Source organism: Ptiloglossa arizonensis, chromosome 14 (assembly GCF_051014685.1).
Source record: "Ptiloglossa arizonensis isolate GNS036 chromosome 14, iyPtiAriz1_principal, whole genome shotgun sequence".
Lineage (NCBI taxonomy): Eukaryota > Metazoa > Arthropoda > Insecta > Hymenoptera > Colletidae > Ptiloglossa > Ptiloglossa arizonensis.
This window is the reverse complement of record NC_135061.1, coordinates 707,225-729,657: the sequence shown is the minus strand read 5'-3', so window position 1 is coordinate 729,657 and position 22,433 is coordinate 707,225. Positions and strand designations below refer to the sequence as shown.

Sequence of the window (22,433 nt, the reverse complement as noted above, 5' to 3'; positions counted from 1 at the left end):
AATTGTAAAATTTCACTAATATTTACTCTCTTTTTGCTCTCTGTGTATCGAAACTTTCGAATTGCCATGTGCATAAACCTACTACTAGAAGAAGATTTTTATTCTGCAACTATGTTGCTTTGCAACAAACCTTTGAACGAACAACATATGTATTTGCCAATTCAATAATAATCACTTACTTGAAGATGCATCGTGTATTGAGAAAGTTAATCGAAACAAACGATGCCTTGGTCGTATAGATGATTGAAGGAGAATTTCGAAACAGCTGTTGCCATTTGTCGTGTATATAATGTCGCTTTCATTTCGCTATCGCCTTGAAATCAAAAGAAGCGAATTTTTGTGCGAATATTAATGTATTATCAACGGATATGCTGTGAATGCAAGTGCGAAATTTGTCGACAATACAATCGGGGTAATTTTCCATATAATATTTCGAGAATCTGTCACTATCCTCCATTTGTATTTTTCATTCGTCTCTCCGACTTTTTTTCTATCAATATCATTCCACGATAACTTAAAAAATAACCATACTCTTTGAAATACACGCAAACATTACCTACACTTTCTCATACACGTTCAGAAAGTATCTGTAAAACGTACTCTATTGTTCTCGTGGTTGAATAAAAATTTACGGGCGGTATTTCAGTTCAAATGATAAAAAAACTCGCGGCCGAACCCCATGAAATATTTTCATCCTACGATAATCGTAACTTACAGCCAAAGTTTGGTAATCTGTTTCAACCCCTTCGTGTCGAGCGTATAGTTTCCGATACACGCCAGTTTCGGGCGATTTTTACTGTTATTACAATATCAATTGCGCGTTTATAAATCATTCTACAACGTTAATACATTGTATAATGTTGCATCACTTGTAATCGTATTTAGTGCGATTTTTGAACACAAGGATAAATCCAGTGTTCCAGTGAAATCAGAGTGTATCGTATGTTTCTTTTGCAATGTCGTTCTATGTGTGACAAAACACACCAGTGTACATTGTAAAGAAATAATTACGTTCACCGTGTCCAGCTACGGACACGAGAGAGTCAAAGTCACTTTGTTACGTAACGATCGATCGTATGACAGCCCCGTGTTCAGGGAATAACAATACCGTTCGAATTTCTGTTTTCAGGTGAAAGGAATTTCTCGACTTAGGCTAGGATGTCACATCACAGCGACGATAACATGCTGATAGCAACCTCGGACTCCTTCTGGGAGCCTGGCAACTACAAACGAACGACCAAGAGAATCGAAGATGGACACAAACTCTGTGACAGTTTAATAGCTCTGGTCCAGGAGAGGGCGGAGATCGAGAAGAGCTACGCCAAAGCGTTGAAAAATTGGTCGAAGAATTGGAACGACAAAATCGAGAAAGGCCCCGAGTATGGAACCACCGAGGCAGCGTGGAAAGGCGTTCTCGTTGAATCGGACAGGTTATGCGATCTTCATCTCAGGGTCAAAGAGAATCTTTGTAACGATATCATTCAGCAAGTGAAAACGTGGCAGAAAGACACTTATCACAAGGTACGCGAGTCTCTCGGCAAACGTTATACAATAATTACCCGTTGCGGTGCAAATATCGAGGGCCAATTGCCTCTCGTAAAGACGAGAAACTTTGTTTCGAAAACGTGGACAGAATGGGACAACAAATTCAATTACTCGACAATCACAGAAATATATTTTTCTATACGAAAAATAGTGCAAGCAAATATACGCGGCAAAAAATATTTTTTCTATTCTCTGACTTTTCACTTTAATTGTTACTCTAAACTTGTTCTCTTGCTCTTTTACACTCGATTGCTTCAAGGCTCGACTGCTCTAATTCTCAACTACTCCAATTCTTCACTGCTTCAACTCTCAACTGCTCTAACTTTCCACTGCTTCAACTCTCGACTGCTCCACCTCTCAACTACTCCAATTCTTCACTGCTCCAACTCTCAACTGCTCTAACTTTCCACTGCTCCAATTCTCAACTGCTCCAACTCTTGACTGTTCCAACTCTCAACTACTCCAATTCTCCACTGCTCCAACTCTCAACTGCTCCAACTTTCCACTGCTCCAACTCTCGACTGCTCCAATTCTCAACTGCTCCAACTCTTGACTGCTTCAACTCTCGACTGCTCCAACTTTCAACTACTCCAATTCTTCACTGCTCCAACTCTCAACTGCTCTAACTTTCCACTGCTCCAATTCTCAACTGCTCCAACTCTTGACTGTTCCAACTCTCAACTACTCCAATTCTCCACTGCTCCAACTTTCGACTGCTCCAATTCTCAATTGCTCCAACTCTTGACTGTTCCAACTCTCAACCACTCCAATTCTTCACTGCTCTAACTTTGATCTATCCTTAATTTTATAAATATTCCAAGAAATATTACACTCGTCTTCCACGCAAGTATCTGTAAATTTAATCTTACATAAAACTCTGAAGAGAGCTCAAACTACCGGTTGAAAACGTTTCGGAAAACCGCTTGAACAGGCCAATTTAAAATTTAAAGGACCATAATCCGTAACGTGAGCTTTAAAAGACTTCAATCCGTAATGTGAGATTCGAAAGACTAATTCTTGCTGGAAGATTCAAAAGACACGAATTCTTAACGGACCATTTAAAAAGTTTAAATCTTTAGGGGGGTTCACGAAGTGTTTCATGTTCGTTAAAAATAAAACTTACCCTTTTCTGAAGTCACCTTGTCACTAAAGGTTTGATTGTTCCCAGATCTTACGTTCTCTTGGCATAGATTCTTCGCGCAGTCGTAAACATGTTTTTTCTCGTCGTAACTTTCCGTAATCGTCGCTAATGTTAGATTAATTGCGTTGATCCGTTTCCATTGCAGTCGATGATGACCCTGAAGGAACGCAAGGAGATGGAGGACGCGTTCAAGAAAGCACAGAAGCCGTGGGTGAAGCTTTTACAGAAGGTCGAGAAAGCAAAGTCAGAGTATCACAATAGCTGTAAAACCGAGCGAACCGCGGCGAACATGGAGAGGAATGCTTCGGCTGACAGTTCGCTTTCGCCGGATCAGGTAAAGCAACAGTAACCTCTGTCTGTTTACCTGTGTCGATTACAGAAACGAAAAGTTACACCATCCTTGTTCAATCGTTATCGACAATCGTACCGATTATTGGTACGTTACGTACACATATCCCGATCACGATCGCCGCGCTCGCTTTTAAAAGATTTTATTCTTTTTTCTTTTCTTTCAATGCATCAGTGCTTCGAATCGAGCGAGCGAAATGTTTCGAAGAGGTTAAATCGTACACTGTTCAAAATAATTCGTGGCTGACTCATTCGGTATAAATAACTTTGTCCACGGAAATATACAATTTACAGTTACCGGCATTAATATTCGGAATGCCACTATGCTTCTACATTTGTTACTTTATGTACAGCGAGGCGTATGTTACCCGAATTCGTTTGAATATCTTTTCCGTTATTGAAATATTTTTTTCACTACAATCGCAAATCGTAAGAGTTGGAAACGAAATAGATAATATGTACATTCCATCTGTAATGGTAATTTCGAAGTAGTAATCACAGAAATGAAACGATAAATTTAAAAAGCTGGAGAGTTGAAAGTGGGGTAAAATTAAGGAAATATCTCGAAGAGGATCTGTCTCTTTATTAGAGATTTGTAGTCAGTTTTGTAGTCTAGTTTTGTAGTCGATTGATCGGTTCGTCGATTTACTTGGTGTTGTAAATTAAGAAATAATGCAACCAACGATTCGAGAGAAGATTATTCGGTAGTTCCAACATTAAATATACGATACGAATTTCATCTTTGATAATTGATTTATCGAGCTTCAGGTACAAGTGTGATCGTTTTAAACAGTGTATCGTTGAAACGAGAGATTGAAGTGTAACATCTGTCAATTTGTCTCGTACGAAACGAAATACAAGTTTTTAAAGAGTATGGTTTAACGAAATCCTTCTCGAAGCGACGATATTCTCGATAGAACATGCACACACAATCACATATAACGATACCATGTGTATATGTGTGTACACACGTTAGTGTGCATCTCGATCACGCATTCGCGACTCAATATACAGTAGATACAGTTGTTCTTTAGCCAGTATTATTTGCAGATGGCCCGAGGCTCTGAAAACGTACGTTAAAATATCTCGCGATACCTTATAAAAATCTGCATGTTTATTGTTGTCCAGTGTTCTCGACATTTATGAACATTTCTATCTTTCTCGTGTCACGAAACGCTTCTAGACAATCGTAAACGTTTGAATGAGTTCTTCTGCACGTTATAGTCGTAAAATTGGAGATCAATTTCTCGCTTTACCTTTTCAATGATAAAACATACCAATAGTTGTAAAGGGTATCGATCTTTTCGTAATACAAAAGTTATCGAATTGTAAGACAAATTACATGCCTGATAATAGAACTGAAGTAGTGTTACATCGACGAAGATTTAACGTAATAAAAAAAAAATAAAAAATAAAACTGCATCCGACGATATTCCATCGAAATATCTTTACGCAAAAAGATTAAATTCTTCACGTTCGTAGCAATTAATTACGGCACAAAATAGTTGCTATACGTCTTACGCGTTCTTTTTTTTTTTTCTTTTCGAAAGAATTTAGAAAATTTTTTCGTAACTATTTACGACATATTGTTGCACGTGTCCCTGTTGAAAAACAATGAATAATCGCCGGTCAAGAGGCGATCTTCTGAAAAAAGGCTACCAACGTTTTTAGATGACAGTATGTGGATGTGGTGCATGGGCCCTCAGAATACGAAAATCCTTTAGGAATTCTAAAATAGGAGACGTTCAGCTTGTATGTATAACGATATTGCATGTGGCATGTATGTTAATTAACTTTCTTTTATTTTTCGTTACAGAAAGCTCTGCTGGTAAGCAAACCCTCTATCTCGTACTTTCGTCCACAATGATAATCGCATAGGGCAAACATCGAGCTAGTCGAGACACTGTACATTCAGAATCATAAAATTTTTACCAACTGTACAACAAACGAATTTTACAATTGTCAAAGAATCGATCGCAACGAGTGTACATTCGAATATCAACATTTTTTAAAATAATACAAGCATCGTATTATATTTGCACGTTATTTCAAAACAGGTATCATCCAAGTAATTGTAATAATTTTGGAATAGAAACTCTGAGATCGTTATTTATTTGGTCGGTTTCGTTTACGTATACAAAATTGTATATTTCTGATTGAAATCAAAGTTCAATGTTTTCTTCCTGTAAAAAATCGCGTAAAAGTATCGATGTATCGTTACTTTCCGGCTCGATGATTGCTCGTTACCTGCGCTTACAAATAAATAGAGTAAACGTTGATACTTTGAAACATTGAAACGTAGGGAACACTCCCCTTTTGTATGCATCAAATTCTACGAATTGCTCTACGAACCAATTACACTTCAACTAAGTACTCCGCTAGTTATTTCGCTTAACCAGATCAGCGATTTCTAAGCACGAATCAATACGCACAACCACCTACACTTTCTAAATCGAATTACAAAAATTCTCTTCCGTGCAATCTCTTACGTCTAGTTTTTCAATTCACTGTTCACTACTTTTTTCGCGCACGTTTCGTACGATTGAGCATATTATCGTAAAAAATTGTAACGAATGCCTTCGAGGATCATTACGAGCCAAGACTATCGCTAGTCATTACCGTGCACGAAACAAGATATACCAGTCGAGACAATAACGTAGCTTTTTAGGGCGAGCTTAACAATCGCACGGTAAGAAGCGTAAAAAATTCTAACAAGGCTCGTCTTCTATTCAGAGGCATTCTCTGTAGCCCTCTACAATACAAGTATCACCTCGCATAATTTTATCGTACGCAGGGTGTATTCCAGGAACGCGTGTAAATACTTCGGGGGCAGAAAGCAAAAAAAAAAAAAGAAAAAAAAAAAAAAGAAACGTTACGAGAGCACACTGTTCGGAGATTCAGTTGTTTTCATCCTGTTTTCTTCTCGCAGCTCGAATATTTGCAAACGTTTTCCCAGATCGATAAGCAGAACGTGGTGACTCAGAAGTTATGAGTCACGGCTCTCCCGAATATTCGAACTTAACCCTTTGCACTCGAAGCTTTTTTGCTGCCAGAAACTAGCACCTCCATGAAATCCTTCGAATCGTGTCATTTATTTAAAACGGAGCATTTTTGTTTCAATATTTCATGTATACATTTACATCTTACAAGAAAAAGTAATTGAATTTTAATTTCAATTCCAAACCACGATGGTTTTTCAAATTGAAGAAAGTACACCGAATTAAGTGGCGATCGAGGATCGACTCTCGAGTGGAAAGGGTTAAACCCTTTGGATTTATATTTTTGAAAGTACTCAAGTACACGAGTTAATAACATCGATGACTCACGAATTAATTATTAAATTTGAACCCGATTACATCTTAACGAAGTCACAAATTTCGATTGTACTTTTGATTTCAATTATGTTTTCAATGCAGTATCGTACTGCGAGAAATATAATCACTTTCGAACATTATTTCAGTGAAAATATCTGCAAAAATTTATTCGAATACATATACCTAGGTCTGTAAATTTTGTTACTTGTTTCAGAATGCACATTCGTCCCCCGAAGTATTTATCATACAAGTATTTATCGGTCACTCTGTACGTTTTCTGTATTTTCTACAAAAACGTACGTTCGTGTTTCGCGAAACGTTTGAATAAATATTAAAGAACTTGGATTTCGAATGACAGTCATGCAGTGTGTCCCGTGTAATCGTAATCACGAAATTTCAAGATTCTCCCTCTCGTTTGCAAAGAAACATTATTTCAAATACGAACTCGACTATCTTTCTGTGCAGGTAATTTACAACGAGATGTGTCCTTTATCAATGTTTATCGAGAAACGAAAAATGTATCCTATTTTTATTTAAACTTTTTGTATAATTCGAAAAAAATTGCACAAAGATCGTGCACAAAAGTAGAAAAACGGTTGTCAGGATACTTGATAAATTGTAACATTTCTCTGTGTAACACCGAATTATTTATATCTCGAAAACGGAGGGCCCATTCGATTGCCAAAAACGATACAAGTCCTTTCTAAGATTTTTTCAGTCACGAGGGATTTGCATGTCTCGATTCACCGTAAATATTCCAGGACACCCTCTCGTTTGATTATTAATCGCGCTCGTGCTAAATATCGATAACAAGAAACGAGTCTTTGTACTTTATTATAGCTTTATCGCACGCGTAGGTTGATTGACTGTCGTTTAATCGATATATCGAAGTCACGCTTACTTTTCCAAAGGTATTCTTTGTCATCACAGTTGTACGCTAGATAAACTCGAGGGTAAAGAATTGGAATTGTCAATACTGTAAACCGTGTTTTCGACTATCACTGTCTGAATACTATCGTGAATACTATCACTGTCTGAAATACTATCGTGAATACTATCACTGATCGAACTCGGGGGCAACATTCGTACAAAAATTTCGATTCGTACCAAGATCTTTACCTTCAGTGTGCATAGCTGGCCATAGATGTGAAACACTCGCGTCACTGATCCCGTCTCTTTCGTTTAATCGACAGGTGAAGAAGATGCAAGACAGAGTGCAAAAAACGAAGGAGGAGGTGCAGAAGGCAAAAGAGAAGTACGAGGCTACCCTGCAAGAGATCAACCAGTATAATCCGAAGTACATGGAGGACATGACCCAAGTGTTCGAGAAGTGTCAAGAAATGGAGGCGCAACGGCTTCAATTCTTCAAGGAGGTCCTGTTTGGCATACACAAATGCCTCAATATATCTCAAGATCCGATGTAATTACACAGTTTCACTTATCTATAGAACGTAACTACGTAGGAGAACGCTCGATATCTTCGGTTGGAAGTCGTGTGCCCCTTTTGGAAGTGTTTCAACATTTTATCGCGGTTACAGTCGAGGCAAACGATATTGATCGCTCAAGGTTACTTTTCTGGCTATTAATCGCGCTTGAACACGACCTCTAGGTTTATTGCGGATAAACGGAGTCCAGAACGAACGAGATACACGGGTGTAGTCCCAAAAGTACCCGACCTAAGAAAGAAACTGCAACAAATTTAGAAGAAAATATCTTCGTTTCTCTGGATAGTCTCATTTTTGATCGATACACTTTTCTCAACGATGTTCAGTAGCTTCGATAGCCCGTTTACAGTAAGAATTATCGAGCTCTGCAAAATAACCATCGATCATAGACTCCACTTCTTCGTTGTTGGTAAATCTCGTACCACTGGGTCATTTTTTCAAATTTGAAAACAGAAAATAGTCCGAGGGTCGGGTACTTCTGGGACTACCCTCGTATATGAACATAGGTAGATCAGATACAGTGATCTGTTCAGAATACTAAACGAATACTAAACAGCGTCGTCAAGTTTCAAACTTGAGCTTTACAAGGTCGGTACTTTCTCACTTAGTCGTTCTTTTCGAACAACAAGTATGTCTATAGGTCAGGTCGGGTACTTCTGGGACTATCCTCGTATATGAACACGGGTAGATCAGATACAGTGTAAGATACGCTCGTCCGGTATGCAAAGTAGCCAAATGTGTTTCTCGTCAACACTAGGCTCTTAACGCGCTACCAAAGAGTATACAAAATTCATTCCTGGACGATTCGATACTCGAATACGTATGTATGTATACCATTTTCACTTTTCACTGCTTTTATTGGTATACTCGGCGAAAGAAATATAGTAAAGTCGTAAAAAGTATAGAGAGCGAAGACGGTAGTGCTCTCGAGTGCGGAGTATCAACAATTTCCAGACAAACCTAAACCGATCCTTTTGGGAATGATTTTATTTTTCATTCTGTTTAGCAGCGTTTGTCAGAAAACTAGGTAAATAATTGAATTTAATATCAAGTATCTGTCTTTAAAGAAAAATCTTTAAAGAAACACTCGGTTGAGAAGAACCAAGGATAGAGAAGGATAAGACGAAGGATAAAAACCTCTATATACCTCTTCTACGTACTATAATAGGTTGCTCGATCAATTTTGTCGTTTTTATTTTTCGAAAGATGATACTACTGTTTGATGAACATGTGTGAACTTCCAGGTAGATCCGTTGACTCGTTCGTGTATTTACAATTGTTCAAAGTGTCTTAGTATTTTTCTTACAATGGAAAAACGACAAAACTTATCGAACAACCTAGTACACCGTATTATGTGTGAAGTTCCACGTGGATCTATCGACTCGTTCGTGTATTTACAATTGTTCAAAGTGTCCTAGTATTTTTTTTACAATGAAAAAATGACAAAACTTATCGAACAACCTAGTACACCGTATCAGCCAGCTCTTTTATTTGAAAAACAAAGAACATACGTCTGTAGGTAACTTTCTATTTGTCCAATACAGTAATTGGGACAAAGAGATAAAAGGTTTGAGAGGGAGTTGACTAAACGCTATAGTAGACATAATCACTCGGCAACCCTTGAGCAGCGAATATTGTGCTCCGAACGAGTTTTATCGGAAACTTGAAAACCTGTTAATATTTTACAGGCTCAAACCTGTTGATATTTTACAGGATCGAACCGAGATTAAGATCGTAATAATTCTTACATCGCGTATATCAATTTCCAGACTTCCACAAATATACGAGGAATTCTACCATACGATTAATAACGCGGACCACGAAAAGGATCTGAAATGGTGGTCGAATAATCATGGCGTGAATATGGCTATGAACTGGCCGCAATTCGAGGTAAGATAATGAGATTTAAACGTACGCATTGCAACGACTCTTTTCATCGCATGTAAGCCCCTGCTCATGGTTGGAAATCTGATGTTAGAAAACATAGCCGTAGAGTGCATTGATTATTATTCTCGTTCTTTCCCCTTTATAACTGTATTAATTTTATTCGTTAGTTATTTCTCTGTGTCTCGATATTCTACGATCGTTTCAAATTAATGCTGCACCGACGAATTACCAAACGCTATGCATTCAAGTCCGGAATGTATTTCGTATATCAATACGCCGTGAGAAAATTACACTTTCGTTGGAATATATTCAACAAAAGAACCAATCTCGAGAAAGTCCACTTTATTTTATATTTCCACAAAAGGAAAGCGAACAGGAGGGAAAGAAAGAAATTTTCCTCTTTAAGCAGCGTTTTTAACCCTTAATCGTTTCTTGTTATTTTCGTTCTTGACGACAATATATTTCCGCTTTTTGTGACGTTTTCGCAAATAAATGAAATCCCCGCTTGAAACAAAGTTTTCGGTTACTTTCTACGTACCAAAGCTTCTCGACCCGTACGACCGATAATTTTACAATGAAATTCAAAAAAAAAAAATTCATATTTAACCAAAAAAGAGAACCGCGTAAGAAAAACTGGTATTTAATAATCTTGTTAACCCTTTTTCTTCGAGTCCTTTTCAGAAAATACTTACGACTTACATTAAACGAGCATCAAATCTCACTATTACGAAAACCTCAATTATTCCTTAATTGAAATTTCTGTTGTACCTATTCAAGAATTCTCTCAATTTTTACAAGTTTCGCTTCGAATACCAAACTTTCGTTTCAATCAACGATCACTTATCGCTAAAGTTCCCTCGACGAGTTGACAATCACATCACCACGCCCTTAGATTTACGTAGGTCGAAGCGGATTTCGAAAGGGTTAAACTCGTTGGAAGATTAATTATCGTGTAAAGTCACGGTAACGAACGTCCACAGTTAATCCGTTGATCGTCCACAGTTAACCGAAAACGTGGTACAATGTCGTGCTGTACACTGTATACTTTTTTTTTTTATTTTTTTTATTTTTTTTTCATTTTTTCTATTAAAGCTTTAAACAGTATCCCGAGACAATTTTCTGGAATGCATGCATGTGATTGTTTTTTGGGCGTTGCTATTATGCAGGACTACACAGAGGAGTTCCGTGACATCACCAAGGGCACGAAGTCCAAGGAGGCACTTCCGGCTGGCTCCATCACGCTGATCAATCAACGCCCGGTCGGCGAGGATCTGCATGTAAAGTTTTGTTATGTTTACACCACCAATTTTGTTCATTGACTCGTATCTGTGAGTCGAAGTTCGTGCAGGCGATAACGCAAGCTTCTTCTTCTCCATTTTTTTTTTCTTCTCCTCTTTTACCGTCACAAGAGGCACGAAATAGTGCCGTAACGGCAGTCACGACGAGGTCACTGAGGATGGGTTTCCTTTTTCAGCTTCTGGCTCGCTAACTTAACTGAATTAACCGTAACCCGCTATGTGCTTGGTCTTGCACGTAATCTCGGATCTATGTCACGAATACACACCGGGCATATTTTAGCCACTTGAAACAGGAGCGAATTTGCCACACTGTCGATCGCGGCAATAATCGAACAATTCCAACAACGATCGTACAAGGTGTCTTATTTTCATCGATCCACGGAAATATCCTCGAAATTCTTAACAATATCCGGAAAAACATTTTGGAAGATACTTGTGCTCGCTACATAATATACTTTTGAATAACATACCTAAGGTATATTAACAAATACCGAATAGCTTGTTCCCAATTGGAGTGTGTAAATTTCTTTAATAAAAATATTAAGATATTTCGTTGATCTTTACCAATACAGGACATTATTTTTATCTTTTTTAAACATTGTAACTCTATGATACACGATTCCATTTAAAACTGTACTGTTCACGATTAGAGTCCCTTGCGCAAATTTTTTACCTACTCGCCCCAATATTATGGTTTTATGTGATAAAAACATGTGGCATCGATCAACGTTCCTGTTATGCTAACAGAGACTGAGTGGGAGAATCTCCAGATCACTGTGTTAGACAGTACTGATTCAAAGAAATAATGACAGCCTTTAAACGAATACAAAAAAGGTTAACTATAAGCGAGGTATATCGCACTCTAACCCCCCCCCCCCCCCCCCGAAATTCTTCGACTTTCGTTCGAAATATTTTCTGACATCGTTAACAATTTCGAAGACACGTGTGTCTATAATATGGGACACCTTGTAAGTGGAAATATTCAGTAATCATTATCGGATTCGTACCTTCGGAATAGTGTAAGTCGGAATTTGTTTAACAAAAGTTACGTGAAACAGAAATTTAAAGTATTGGTGCTTCTGTGAACGAAAAAAAAACAGATAAATTAAATTGAAATGCTATATTCTTTTTTTTTTGAACGTGTGACCAGACACTCTTTCAAAAGTGTGTTAAAACTTGTAATTATATAATCATCGATGGTGGCCTTAAATTCTTTTGTACAATATGCATACTAATGCCACGAGTTGAATGTATTTATGTCGATTGTAAAGATAAATGAGAAAACTGAGAGGACTCGTGGCAAACTCTTAACAAAACACTGAGAAATTTGAAAATGCAGTCACAGAGATCTTGAATAAATCCTGATGCATCTGGAGAGCTGTTGTCACATTGCAAAAAAGAAAATATTTCATTCAATTTAAAAAAATAAAATTGATTTCCTTATTTGAAAAACACCTCCAAGAAAGTTTCACCACTAATATGATAGCCCTGTTCTGTACTCGGAAAATTTTGCTAAACAAACTTTTTTTTTAATTCACATCGTTTGTAGGATATTAAAATGACAATAACTGCTTCGTTGTCTTACATGTTACCAAATGATATGAATAATACTATAAGCATATGAAATGAAAATTTGACTGGAAATATTTCCAATACTACAAGACTTTGTGTTCAATTGTATATATCTTGTAGTATATTGTTAAGTAACGTTCGAGTTTGAAACATAAATTCGCTCTATATTTTCACATAGCTTACAAACACAGCTATCAGCATCATATATCATTATCACTTTGTACATTATCATGTATTGTTACATATGTAGAATTAAATCTACGCATAAATCAAACATGCTTGCAACCAGAACATTATTTGCACATAGCGAAATCATTACGATTATGGACGCAGTATCAGTTCATTTTAGTAATGAATACATTCCTAAATTTTTGATCGCATGATGTACGGTAATCTTTCTACATGACCACAATTTACGCAAATTGCCAAGAAAGACAGCTTTTTAAAAATACTATTAACAAACACCAATGAATGCAGCTTCGTTTCAATACATTTTAACTGCATATTTTCGTTTCATTGTTTCTCATTATCGTATTTATTTATTTTTTGGAAATACGTCTGATTGTTTATATATAAATCTAATTACGTCAAAGTGACACTGACAACGACAAATAAAAAAAAAACAAGTATAACGTAATCGCGCATAATTTTCACCTTCAGTTTGCAAAGAACGAATAAATGGAGCTTAGTTTCATCAAATGTATCGCAAACAATGTATATAAAAAAAGAAATGTATATAAAATTAAAAAAATATATATACTATTTAAATAATATATATACACACTTAAATAGTAAATTTATCAGAGTACAAATGTGAATAAGTATTCAACGTATTATCCATACTTTGGTTGCACGCATGATTTCAAATTTCTTTAGACTACGCCATTTAAATGCCGCTTGAAATTACGAAACAAGCATACTATTTGAAATTTCACAAGAGAAACGTATTCCCGATTACGTCATTAATTGTCATTAATTAATGTGGTTAATCAGTGTCTTTTCCATCGATTTAGGAATTCCCATCAGTCAATAATAAGACAAAATCAAAACCCAGTTCCCGGGTAATATCAACGGACGGGAGTCACGGAGATAGCAAAACTGAAACGATTAGTTCCAGCAAACATTCATCAGAGAAAAATAATCACGATGGAAACGCAGTGAACAGAACCTCCACAATTACGTGAGTATTAACAAGTTAACAAGTACGTTTGAAAATTACTTTTGCCGTAGTCCTCGATTCCGCTATGCGTTTAAGATCTTCGGTACGTATGTACTGAAAGTTAAAAATTTTCTATCTCTGAACCGTTCCGATCAAATAAATAGAAAAGAAAATACGAGAGAGAAAAATTATTTCAGTGGTACCAAGGTGCTCGAAATTATTAATGTAGAAAATTCAAGTACACTTACACGTTGTTTTTTTTTTGTTTCAATTACACGCACACATAAAATGTGTATTTGTTTCAGTAACGGTACAAATGTCAAGCAAGAAACAAATCCGTTCGAGGAAGAGGAATGGGACGAAGATGGTGGCGAACCATTAGTGGACAATGGAGAACCTGGTGTTCCTGTACGCGCATTATACGATTACGAAGGAGCCGAAGCAGACGAGCTTAGCTTTAAACAAGGTACAGAAAAACTGAATGTAACATATTGCGATTTTTATACCAAACTATGTATTTACTTTTTCAGAAAAAAATCTACGTGTTGTAAAAAAGATATTCCTTTTCTTTGTACTCATTTGTACCGACTTTGTGTCTCTTATCGTGCGATATATGTATGAAATTGATTAAATCCTAGGATAATTAATATGTATTGTATGTGCAAGTGTAGAAAATTGAATTGACATAATTCTTGTATGTCCACAGGTGATATATTTGAGAAATTAGAAGACGAGGATGAACAAGGATGGTGTAAAGGAAGAAAAGATGGCAGAGTAGGTCTTTATCCTGCAAACTATGTAGACCTTGTGTCTCAGTAAATCACCATGTGAAGCCAAATTTCATGAACAATGTTAGTTACTTAACGCGTAACATATACGAAAAACAAAATTTGTATTTTGTTGTTTAGGTAAGAGTTACACAAGACTATATTAGAGATCATTCATTTTGTGTGATATACTATGATCGCTAAAAATAATACAATAAATATTACAGTTTGGTGTAACAAGTACATAATATAAATTCAACGATTGAAAATGTTGTAAGTGTCAGAAAGATAAAATTGCGTGCGCCCATTTGGTTTTCTTTTTCTCAAACCGATATAGTTTATTGCAATAGTACTTCAAACGAAACGTTTACTCTCACGGGTAATGATTTTCTGAAGGTAGTTAGCGTTCTCTCTCTCTCTCTCTCTCTCTCTCTCTCTATCCATCTACATAATTAGTAGTAGACAATAAGATGGATAATGCATATACCACAAGTATATTAAGTTTAGATTTTCTAGATAATGTACGATCATACATTTTCTGACTCATTACCATTGTTGCTACAAAAATTTCGGCGGACACGGCGAGAAGTATATTTAATTTATTGTTATTAAAATGATACTATTGAAACCTATTCTGTCTGAATGATATCGTTGTATATAATAGATCTAAGAACATAACCTTATGTAAAGTTGCAATTGTTTAACAAAGTTAAGAATTTATGATATTTGAAGTACATTGGCTTAAAATGAAATACTTCGAAAATGCGTACATGAAATGTACTAAACAAATTGGGGACCCAAAATTGTTCAAAGCTTTTTTTATCGGTTGAAGAAAAAATAATAAATTATTGATTTATAAAAAACTGAATTTTGTTTATAAATTATGATTATAATTATAACGATGTGAAAATATTAAATTTTTGTTAAGTTGTAACAGAAAATTTGCATAATTGATTATTGTACGTCTTGTACATAATTTCTTTTTGCATCGAAACAATATTCAATTACCATTTATAAATAAAATTTTAATATCTCTATTGATTGAATAAAATTTTATATGAAATTAAGTACAGGATATTGAAGATATTTCATATAATCTCTACTCTTTTTGCTAGTAAACGTGACACGACCTAAGAAATGGAAACGAAAGCGCAGAATGTATTGAATGTGATAAATATCTGCTTTCCAGTATGAATTATTTGATGTTGAGTTACGCATTCACCATAAATCGATGTACCTTCGCTATTACATGTTTTCAGAATATTTTTAGTATAGACACACTGTTATGTTAATATAAACAACAATGTTGTAAAGCAATCTCGAAACCAAACGAACTGTAGATTTAAATGGTTCAAAAAGGAAGCATTTATAGTTTTCCATGTAATGAGGTGAATTCAAAAGCAGTTAGAGTCAGCTTTAATAAAGTCAGTTGTTATTTATATACTTTGATCACGAAGCGCTCAGAAGAGTTGATTTACAGTCATGTTTTATGGTATATAGTGATAAAATGCTAGTTATTCTTCACAAGTAAATAACGTGTCACTGTATACAGTATTTATGTAAATATAGTAGAATATAATAAGATTTACAATTCAGCCAGCGACTGATTTTTGTAATTATTTACATCAGTAGTCCTCCAAATTATTTTCTGTAAAGAGTGTTCGCGATTCCATGATGTTGTTAAATAGACTAGTTTGTGTATAAAATTTATTATGTATAACTTAATATGTAGAATATGTATGAAATATTACATAATTCATGATGCAAAGCGACTTTTTCATTAAATGACTATGACGCGTCAATGAATTTAATAAATGTTCTTTAAGTTAGCAAAAATTATAGAATGATAAGTTCATACATTATTTAATTACAGAAGTAAACCTCTAACTTCGATTATGTTCTGATGAAATAATTAAATGTAAAACTGTTAAAAGGACAAATTTATATATAACATTATTTAGTATAAAAACATTATATTTGCATACTCATTAATATACATGTTAAATTCCAATCAACAAAATACGTTACAGTTTATACACGAGAGATTATTTAATTAATCCTATTTCTAATTCGTTCTTCTTGAATATTTCATCGCGTAGATTTTATATTACAATTCATATTTGTTGAAAATAAAACTGTACTTTATTTATGTATAAACAGTTGGTATTTATTGGAAATAAAACTGTACTTTATTAAATATTACTATATACACAAAATCTATGCATTTATACACATATAGAAGACATTACATTATCGGCATATATCACAAACGAATCCTTTATAAATTGCTATAAAATTGTATGGTAACATAATTACCGTAACTAAAATCCTTATATTTATTTTATGTGGAACCTGTTCTTGTATTATTTATTACTTATATAAACTTTCAACATTTGTAAATTTTGTTTGCATATGAAGATATATTAATATAGAGGATACTAAAGTCTAATGCATTATGAAATACATACAAACAATTTATGTATATATTTAGAAATTATGTTTCTAAACGGTTCAATACATGCGTGAATTATCATGCAAAATTTGTACTTATTATATTAGAGATACCTTTAACTACATTTATGTTTGTAGGATATTTTTAAACAAAATGAAACGATATTATGATAAACATCGCTTTGTATTAAATTTTTCTTTAATGCATAAATTGTTATTAAGTTTATGAATATTATATACAGGGGTACCTTTCTCACCATATGTAAAGCTTCTTACTTAACCCATAATCTTCATGTTTTAAGAGATTAATGTAAAAATAGTCAGTAATCAATTATATCAATGAGTTGCAACATGTTGCTGTAAATCTTCAAGACTTGAAAACGGCTTTTCACATAATTGACAAACGTGTGCATTTCCATTATGTATATCTAAATGTTCAGATAATTCTTCTTCTGTTTCAAACAGATCATCACAAATCATACATTGATATTCATAAGCTTTTATTCCTTGTTTCTCCCATTCTGCTATTGCAGCTTCTTCTTCGTGAGCTTGCATGTGCATTTCTAATAACATTTCTGAATTAAATGATTCTGCACATTGGAGACAATGATAAGGATCATCATCTGATTTATCATTATCATTAGCAATGTTAATAAGATTGGGATTGTCATCTTCCTCGTCAAACAAATGTTTTTCAACATGAGCTTCAAGTGCATCCTCAGAATCTAACGAATCACCACAAATTGCACACTGATATTGTTCTTTACCTGTGCTTTGATCATCTTCACTCATATCATCGCAATGTTTTTGTAAATGGTCTTTCAGTATTTCTTCATCTGTAAATATTTTGTCACATACAAAACAAGTGTATGTCTCTTTTTGTTTCTCCACTCCTTGCACATTATCTCCTTTCATTCCTTTGGTTATACCTATTTTTTCTGACTGAACATTGCTTATTTCAATTCTTGGGCTATCTGATTTTATAAGTATGCTATTGTCCCCTTTTAAAAGTTCAGAGTTTTCCGATTGTAAATATACTGTTTCTTTAGAATTTTGCAAGACATTCACATTGGTTAACTTTTGAGACTCTCCTTTTGTTATATTTTCTATATTAAATTCAGACTGATCGTGACTTTCTAAATGGCGCACAAGAAGCTTTTCAGTTCGGAATGTAGAGTTGCACACATAACACTTGTGAGTTTGCTGCTTTGTAGATTTACATACATGAGCTTTAACAAATCTAGCTTCAACTATTTCATGGCACCTTTTACATCGCATCATTTTATGTTTATTATGTCGAGGTGCAGTAGTGGACTCTGTTTTATGTATGCGAACATGTGCCGCAACATCGTTACGACTGTTAAACGACTGCTCACATACACCACATACATGTTTTTCATCAAGAGGCGAGTTTGTCTTAAAAACATTTTCTTGATTTTCTAATTTCTCTTCATTTCTCATAGCAGATCCAGAAATTGTAACATTAGAATCTGCTTTAGAGTCTTCTACTTGTTTCAATGTAGTAGTAACTTGTCCTCTTGCAATTTCTTGCAACTTCTGTGCATTATGATTATTTTCCGTTCTGGATGTTTCGGATACTTCACCCGATAAATCAGAATCAGAATCCAAAGCAGAAGTATTATAATCATTGTATCTTATCGGTGGTACACTTTGTCGTTTATGAGAAACCATGCTGAATGGACCACCAAGTTTATTTTTGACAGTTCGTTTAGCTACAATATGCATGTTATTAATATGTCGCTGTTTACTTTCTTTGGTTATATCTAAACGTTTCAATACAACTTTTGGCTGGTATTTTTTAGAATCTACTACCTCTTTTACAAATGTGGGTGAAACTCTTCCTGGTTTCTGAGTAGATGAATTAAATCCTGAACCACAGCTTCTCATCATAGAAGATTCAAAATTTTTTTTTATTGTTTTTTCAATTATATTTTTCAATTGTTGATCTAAAGTTTGGTATGAATTTTTACAACCATTTTCTGTTTTATCCTTTTTGGCATCATCATTAGTTACTCCAAATAATCTCTGTTTCATTTCTTTCTCTACAAATCCAGCTAGCTCAACTTGCACACGTTTTAAAGCTTCTATCTCTGTACCTTCGACTTCTATGTTCAAACATCGTTCGATACACTTTTTATCGCTAGAATCTGTTGGAATTGGATTTATTCTACGAAGTTGTACAGCATCAATAATGTCAGTATTTTTATCTTGAGAATTTTGTTCAATACTATCGTTTTTATACTCTTTTGATAGATTATGCAAATTTGCTTTGTTTAGATAATGTGGTTCTGCAAGCATTAAAGTAGAAGTAACAATATATGTAGCATCTCCAATTTCTAATTCTGATTTGACCGAACATGGAGTGAATATATCTTGAGTAATTTCTGTTTCATTTTTCTTTGGCAACTTCTCTGTAACAGGTTTTTCTGGTAATGGTACAGAAGAATTTTCTTTCGCTTTTAAATCATCTTGAGGGCCTTTATCCTTTTTTATTTCATCTTGTTCAGTAGAATCTTTTACAGAAGTATTTTTATCCGTTAAAGAAACATCAGAGTTAACATCCTTGAGTGATCTTGTTCTTCGTGTATCGGAATCAGTATCTACAGACATAATATAATCTTTATCATGTTTAATAGAATATTTGTCCGTCATATTAGTTTCAAGCTGTTTTAATGCTCTAGCTACTCTTTTTTGTTTTTCAGCTTCTATATCCATATTAGTCTTTGCTCGTGCTTTCTGTACTGGTGATAATTGAGTATCATCCGATCCCATGGAATCAGTATCCGATACACTTTCTCCTGTAGCTGCTAAAAGGGCTTTCTTTCGTGCAACCCATCTTTTGGTTGATGCTTTCCTTTGTTCTGTTGTTCTACTGCGTCTTCCAGTTAGCATTTTTACTTTCATAGGAACCAACGATGGTTTCAATTGAATATTATCTTTACTTTCATGATCTTCATTTTTACATTTATCATCATTAGAAGCATGAGCTTTTTGCGAAGAATCCTTTGAAGATGTAACATCATCTTCAGTTACATACATTTCCTTTAGCATTGTTTGGTTGGTTACACAATCTATATTTGCGAACTCCAAAGGTATTAATGGTGGTACTTCAGGTTTTAATTTCTTCTACAAAGAAATCAATATAATACGTTTACAAAAATAAATTTTAGAAATATTTTTAAAACTTAAACATTAATATACAAAATACCTTCTCGGAAGTATCGGTAAGGCTGTCTTCTGCACTTTGTTGTAAATCATGATAAGTTCTTTTAAGTTGTGAATTCTAATGTAAAAAGAAGAGCTGACATTATGTTAGAATACTGCGCAAAACTACTGTATATAATGAAAAACTAAAATCTAATAATCTACATATAATTAAGGTTAGTTTGTACAATTATTATTAAGTTAGCTTCTTAAAATTACTATTTTCCTTGGGCTTAATATTTTTACCGCATTATCAGAGATTTCCACAAGCTCCAACTGACTTAATAACATCTGATTTGACCGTATAAATTGTTCTTTAAACTCGTTCCACATATCCAACTTATAAAAACATACGTGGCAAATAATGTTTGGTAAACCATGTTCGTCCTTGATCTACACAGAAAAATTATTCAGTTATACAATAGAAGAAAGTATAAAACTTTGAGTACGAATTAAAAAGAAAATAATGTAAACATACATTGATAGAAGTGCACTTTGTCAAATCGTTCAATTTCGATTGCAGGACTTCGTCAAACAGATCACTCATACAACCATTGTCAACTAAACAAATACGACATCTTTCTTTTATGTTCGATAATTTACGTTTCCTCGACATTTTCTTTGTCTTATATAAAATATTAAACCAGATTATACGTATCTCCACTAATGATACCAAATAGTCTGAACTGAGGAGCGAATCAGCGGTTAAAAGTTAAGGCCCTCTAACGGCGGGTGCTACAATAATAGCTTGAACATATCGATATCGAGTTTTAGTTCACGAAGTATGCTTAATTTCGAATTAACGTTATACAGTTTCCATTTCTTTGATGTAAATTTATATAATATGTCAAAGAACGAGATACAATAATTTCAAGTGTTGTGTGACCATTTTTCCCTTTGAATATAAGATACATATTACACAGAATAAGAGGGTCTGAGAATAAATTTGAGTTGGAAAATAAAATTAAACTATTAGGGTAACTGTAACTTAAAAAATATTTGCAGTTTCACGTTACTAAAATATTTTAAATATCATCTATGAGAATAAATGAAACTTACAGTATTACAATATTTCCTGAGACTGAGAGGTTTTGTTGGAGTGAATGCAACAATGATCTTAAGGGTGCCAGATGTCGATGTCAGTTTTAAGAACTATCTCCGTATTGGCGCGGAAGGGTCGTCCGCCACGCGGTCAATGGTTTGGTCGTTTTCCATTTTTGGCTTTTCTTTTTAGTCGAGTTCCAAGCCCAGAGTCAGAAAGACCACACGACACTGTCGTCGTTCACATCAAGATATATCACTATATACGCATTTCTTCGAACTTTATATTCTTATTACTAGATTCTTAAACTAGATATTATAATCTGAACTTTACAACAGGTTTGATAGAACCATAAAAGATGTACAGAGACGAAATCACGGTATTTCAAATTGTATGATAAAAACTCCGCTAATATAAAACACCTCTTATAACTTGTCAGTGATTTTAGTACCATGGTAACAGAATAGAATGCAGGAATTGTCATATTCAAATGGCGTCCAAATATGTTTTATGATCAACAATTTCACTTAATATTATTCATTTAATTATTTCTTACTACAAAACTCAATGGTTCATTTATCTAAAAAGAGACTCGTTCCCTGAGAATTCGCGATCTCTCACTCATTTAATACTAGGTATAAATAGTACAGGTGGCACAATCTACAGCTACATGTCCAAGTTTGTAGAGGAATAGCTTCCATTTTCAACGCTAGATGCCGACACAAGGACTACATTCACTATCTAGCAAATTAGTGATAAATAGGTTGAATCACTTCATGCTATAGAACAAGTACCAATTGCAAACTTCCATGGAATTTTGCTTCCATCTATCTCTAGCAGGGTCTAAATTCCAAGAATTTCCGCGAATTGATATTTTGCAGGATATTCGAACAAATTTTGGAATTTTTGCTAGATTTCTCGTCGATCTTGGGCTTTAGTCATAGGAGAACGATTGCGATAAAATTGATGCTTTCTTCACCTTTTCTTCGCTCTAAAATCGTATACCTTGCGAATGGATTCCTACAATCCGGACCGATGTCACCGGGAAGCAATACGCCGCTGCGACTTCGAAGTCTTCGACACGGCACGATACGGTTATTCTCTATTATCTCGAGAACGGACACGAGGACCACACACTTTGGGCACACAGCAGCGTGTTGTAGGATGCCAGCTACGCGGTGATGTGCCTAACGTGTAGATAGCTCGAGACTTTTGTTTCGGACTGATGTCACTGGGAAG

The 22,433-nt window shown here is 34.7% G+C and overlaps 2 protein-coding genes across 4 annotated transcripts in view; one reads left to right on the top strand and one right to left on the bottom strand.

The window, feature by feature from the left end:
- The window catches only part of Synd (protein kinase C and casein kinase substrate in neurons protein Synd), a 97,965-nt gene extending 81,721 nt beyond the window's left edge, over positions 1-16,244 (top strand). For 2 of the 3 annotated variants that reach the window (XM_076326438.1, XM_076326437.1), the window contains exons 2-9: positions 1,130-1,521; positions 2,832-3,020; positions 7,542-7,768; positions 9,563-9,683; positions 10,847-10,957; positions 13,564-13,730; positions 14,015-14,175; positions 14,416-16,244. In XM_076326438.1, coding sequence (XP_076182553.1) covers positions 1,159-1,521; positions 2,832-3,020; positions 7,542-7,768; positions 9,563-9,683; positions 10,847-10,957; positions 13,564-13,730; positions 14,015-14,175; positions 14,416-14,528 — 1,452 coding nt within the window. In that variant the 5' untranslated portion in view covers positions 1,130-1,158 and the 3' untranslated portion in view covers positions 14,529-16,244. The remainder of the gene's footprint in view (positions 1-1,129; positions 1,522-2,831; positions 3,021-7,541; positions 7,769-9,562; positions 9,684-10,846; positions 10,958-13,563; positions 13,731-14,014; positions 14,176-14,415) is intronic. The other variant, XM_076326439.1, reaches the window with a different exon arrangement.
- A 653-nt stretch (positions 16,245-16,897) lies between these two features.
- On the bottom strand, positions 16,898-20,800 carry LOC143154309 (uncharacterized). Its single transcript, XM_076326294.1, has 4 exons — positions 20,631-20,800; positions 20,399-20,545; positions 20,157-20,231; positions 16,898-20,074 (listed from the first exon to the last, which is right to left on the bottom strand). The coding sequence occupies exons 1-4, from the start codon at positions 20,766-20,768 to the stop codon at positions 17,264-17,266; spliced, it is 3,171 nt and encodes a 1,056-aa protein (XP_076182409.1). The 5' UTR covers positions 20,769-20,800; the 3' UTR covers positions 16,898-17,263.
- Between the last annotated feature and the right edge of the window lie 1,633 nt (positions 20,801-22,433).

Coding starts and splice junctions, on each gene's coding strand:
- LOC143154309 (XM_076326294.1), bottom strand. CDS start 20,768: ATGTCGAGGAAACGTAAATTATCGAACATAAAAGAAAGATGTCGTATT. Junction 20,546..20,630: donor CAAAGTGCACTTCTATCAAT/GTATGTTTACAT, acceptor TTTTCTGTGTAG/ATCAAGGACGAACATGGTTT. Junction 20,075..20,156: donor TTACCGATACTTCCGAGAAG/GTATTTTGTATA, acceptor ATTTCTTTGTAG/AAGAAATTAAAACCTGAAGT.